The sequence below is a fragment of the Gekko japonicus genome, unplaced genomic scaffold (genome assembly GCF_001447785.1).
Source record: "Gekko japonicus isolate JY-2015 unplaced genomic scaffold, Gekko_japonicus_V1.1 scaffold4676, whole genome shotgun sequence".
Classification (NCBI taxonomy): Eukaryota; Metazoa; Chordata; class Lepidosauria; order Squamata; family Gekkonidae; genus Gekko; species Gekko japonicus.
In genome coordinates this window covers 67,158-71,198 of record NW_015166578.1, presented here as the reverse complement: position 1 = coordinate 71,198, position 4,041 = coordinate 67,158, and the positions used below count along the sequence as shown (strand labels likewise).

At 46.9% G+C, this 4,041-nt stretch overlaps 1 protein-coding gene across 1 annotated transcript in view; it reads right to left on the bottom strand.

Moving 5' to 3' along the window:
* LOC107111402 (dynamin-1) overlaps positions 1-4,041 on the bottom strand; it is a gene marked incomplete at its 3' end in the record, with an annotated part of 70,491 nt that overhangs the window by 7,496 nt on the left and 58,954 nt on the right. Inside the window, exons 13-14 of the mRNA XM_015412370.1 lie at positions 3,255-3,306; positions 1,351-1,362 (exon numbers count right to left, since the gene is read on the bottom strand). Coding sequence (XP_015267856.1) covers positions 1,351-1,362; positions 3,255-3,306 — 64 coding nt within the window. The remainder of the gene's footprint in view (positions 1-1,350; positions 1,363-3,254; positions 3,307-4,041) is intronic.

Below are 4,041 nucleotides of genomic sequence, written 5' to 3'. Positions count from 1 at the left end.
AAGCTTCTCTTGCTTGCTGCACAAAAACTCAGGCAGAATGCCTCACAAGAAGTCTGAAATTCTCTAACCAGAGAATCCAAAGTCCTGCAACTGGAATTAATTCTGGGAACAGAAATGGATACGGCAGGCCAGTGCAACTTGTGAGCCATCAAGCCAAATGCAGCCTCCGCTAGCTATGTATTGTGGCCAACCAGGTGTCTGATGGTTTCCTTCCGTTTTGGCCATCTCAGGGAGGCAACACAAATAGAAGGTTTATGTCCCTGGTGGGCCACCACACATGACTGGTGTGTTCAACTCTATGGGGCCCCAGTTGTGCGTGCCTGACTGCAAGAAAAACATTCTAGGATGTCCTTTCTCACAAATGATGCTTGACAGAGGACAACGCATGTCCTCAATCGCCTTTAAAGCATCCGATGAGGATGCAGGCCCTTTGCTGAATCCTCCCTTCCACTGCTTTTAATCCACAATCTGTCCTTTTAAATCCTTTCCCCAACAACTGGGGCAGAAATGATGATCCCTGCTGGGAGAATAAAGATCCCATGGTATGGTCGGAAGAAACATGTTATGTACCTTGCTAAAGATAAGCAGGTATTCCTCCCTTCCACTGCTTTTAATCCACAATCTGTCCTTTTAAATCCTTTCCCCAACAACTGGGGCAGAAATGATGATCCCTGCTGGGAGAATAAAGATCCCATGGTATGGTCGGAAGAAACATGTTATGTACCTTGCTAAAGATAAGCAGGTATGGGTCTAGGGGAAGGCAGGATTCAGCATCCACTCCCACAAGCCCCTTTGGTCTTTCAAATGGTAGACCCCTACTGCCTTAGACATGATGATTTAGGCACAGCCACAGTTGAAGGCATGGGTCTGCTGCCACCATGCCTCATTCTGGCCTGAGGGCAGCTCCGTGTTTTACACAGAGCACTCCTGTTACCTCAGGGCTTCCCACAGCAAACATTTAAACAAGTGTTTAAAGACACAGTATGCTGGCCACCAAATTTTCATGTTTGTGCGGGGGGGGGGGAACAGTATACCCACAGCCATTACATCTGCCTTGTAAAGCGTGTAGCCACCTGGACTGCCTTTTCGTCTTGACGGAGGGAGCAATAATTTCACAATCCAGATCTCCCTGCAATTCTTCTCTACCTACTTTACTCTACCCAGATGGGTGATTAAATTCTCATGGCCTTTGCTCTCCCTGTATCCCATTCACCTGGACCTATCATTGGGTTTTACTTCCTTCTCCACGCCCTGGCCTGCCAACAGATGGAAGGATTTCTGGTTTTTTTCCCCCAGATGCACCTAAATTAGTACTAGTTAGCACCGCACATCAACTGGCCTTTTACTCACCAGGATCTCATCCTGCAAAAAGGGGGACCATAGCAACAACAGCAGGCAGCAGAGAAGACAGGAGCAAAGAAAAGAGATATCATTACTCAAGAAAGCGGGAGCAGGAGAAAGAAACTAGGAACTAGGCCCCAGAAATGGGGGGAAAAATAAAACATTTATAATCAAAATCTTTTGCCAAATTAGTATTTCAATTGCAAAAACATCATCAAGCCCATATCTCAAAGTAAAATCTGCTAAGGTACATGGGGGGAAGGAATTTGTTTTAAAAAGCACACGCTGGCTACAGCCCAATCCAAAAATGAGCCGTTAACAGACTGAATGGATCCTTGGTAGTCCTACGCACCCCCTCTTTCGGGGGCAACAGACACTGTGTGCGTTAAGGAATGCAGCTTGCCATGATCTGGATTTGGGAGAGAAACCAGTAAAATCTTACCTTCAGAAATGGCTTTGAAAGAAAAGGTAATAGTCTACGTAAGGATATCTCTACGCTACACATTTGTATTGGTTTTACATCGGATTACCTAGCATGGCTTTCCCCCACAAAATCCCACAAACTGTAGTCTAGTGAGTGAGACTTCAATATTAAAGATCCCTGGCCTCTTACAGCTCAACGTTCTAGGCCAGGGGTGTCAAACATAAGGCCCGGGGGCCAGAACTGGCCCACCCAAGGCTCTCACTCGGCCTGCAAGCAACTGGTATGTATGGAAATATAATGTACTCCCCCTTTTATGGTATCCCTTGGGGAAAAACTAGTCTTGTATATGATTAAATACAATTATTGGGGCTTTTGTGGTTTTCCCAGTAAAGCAATTGCTTTCACTCCTAGGAACCCATTGCTTTTCTTTGTATTTTGAGTAAAAAAATTATATCGTTACTTGGGTTTGCCTGTGTCCTTTATAAAGTTTATATCTCCGAAACCTGGCATTACCTTTTATGATACACATAGCCCGGCCTGATAAAGTGACATTTATGTCAGATCCAGCCCTTGTAACAAATGAGTTCAACACCTCTGTTCTAGGCAGTGGGAGTTACCATTGAAATAGTTTATATCTCAGGTATGGATACGCTCTAAGGTCTCTCCAAGATTACATTAGCGTTGTAGGAAGCAGGGTTGCCAAATGACCAGGAAAAAACAAAACACTGTCCTGACCTGATCCTGTCTCTTCGAGTTAAGGCTTGAAATCAGCAAATGAAGCTTTCCAAAGCATGATGCTGAATACTGCCTGTTGTTAGCCATTGCAGAACAGTATGTAGGGGCCAGTTCAAAAGATAGCAACCATGCACAAAGTGAACAGTACCCGAATGGCATGCTCTGAGAATGGGATTTCCAAAAACTACAAGCCTTTTTAGATTAAACAAACATTTTCCCCCTCCAAAACCAAACAGGACTATGGCAGTCCTCATGCAGCTGGGTTCTTTTCTTTCCAGCAAAGCTACCCCTTGTTTCACTGAAAAAGTACAGATGTCATAATTCTAGCACCAGAGAAAAGAGTGTGTGTGTGTGTGTGTGTGTGTGTGTGTTTAATCACATGGAAATGCCCTAGTCAGAATTCACTCAATATGGCATGTAGCCAATGATTAATTCAAGAAACTTACCCCAGCCCTAGTCAACCAGGACTAAGCTAGATGGTAACAAACACACGGTTACAGTTTTAGCTATTTTATGTCGCCAATTATTCAACTGTAGTTTAAAGCCCAATTGTGGATCCATCTCTTAGGACTGTTTTCCTTTGTGATATGGATCATTTTGCTTCAGTGCAGTGGGCGGAACTAGACGGCCTTTAGTTTCATCCCATCTTCATGATTATATGGACACTGTCTCCTTCCACAGCCTGCAAAGCAAAAATGTGCGTCCATCTCACAGCTTGAAATCACAGCCTGTAATGGGAATTAACTGAACCTACCTGATTACCGGCTGCTTTCTTCTTGCTCATCTGGCTGCTTCTCTGCTGAGCACTACGGGAGACATCAAATATGGAAGACACTTCAAAACTGGTTCAGTTTCTATTTTCGTGGGACTGGTCATGTGAAATCAAACTTCCCGGCCTCAGATTAAAATACACCTATAGCTTGAGTCCTTTAACATTCTCAGCCTTCCCATTCCCCAGTCATCCCTTTGGCTGGTGACTGAAGAGGAAACATTATCTGATGCTTTTGAGGCAACTGACTGAAGATGTCTTTGTGATCAGTTTCGGTCCCCTCCCATCCCTCAGTACATGTATGAATGATACACAGTTGTTGCAGGGGATCGAGATTCACCTGGTGTCGTGGGCCAGCCTGACCAGCCTGAGTCCAGTGTGGCTGAAGACTCCTCAGGAGTTGAGGAGCCGCATGCAGCCAGTTCTGAACACGCTGAAGTTAGTGAATTAGAGATACAGGCAGAGGTCATTTCGGGGGGGATCGCGGGGGATCGCAGTTCCCCCGGGTGAGGTACGGGGGGCGGGGCACATGACGAAGCCCCGCCCCCTGCTTCCGGCCGCCCCACTTCCGGCCCTCATTCAGCCAGGAGGAGGCAGGAGAAGAGGGAGGGTAAGTTGCTTCCTCCCTGCCTCTCCCCACCCCTGCCTGCCTGGGGCCAGGGAGGGCCTTCGCGGGGCTTCCTCGCACTCCCGCTGGCCTTGCAGGTCCACCACCGGGCCCCTCATGGGGCTCGGCAGTGGAGCTGCAAGGCCGGCGGCGGCGGCCGGGACC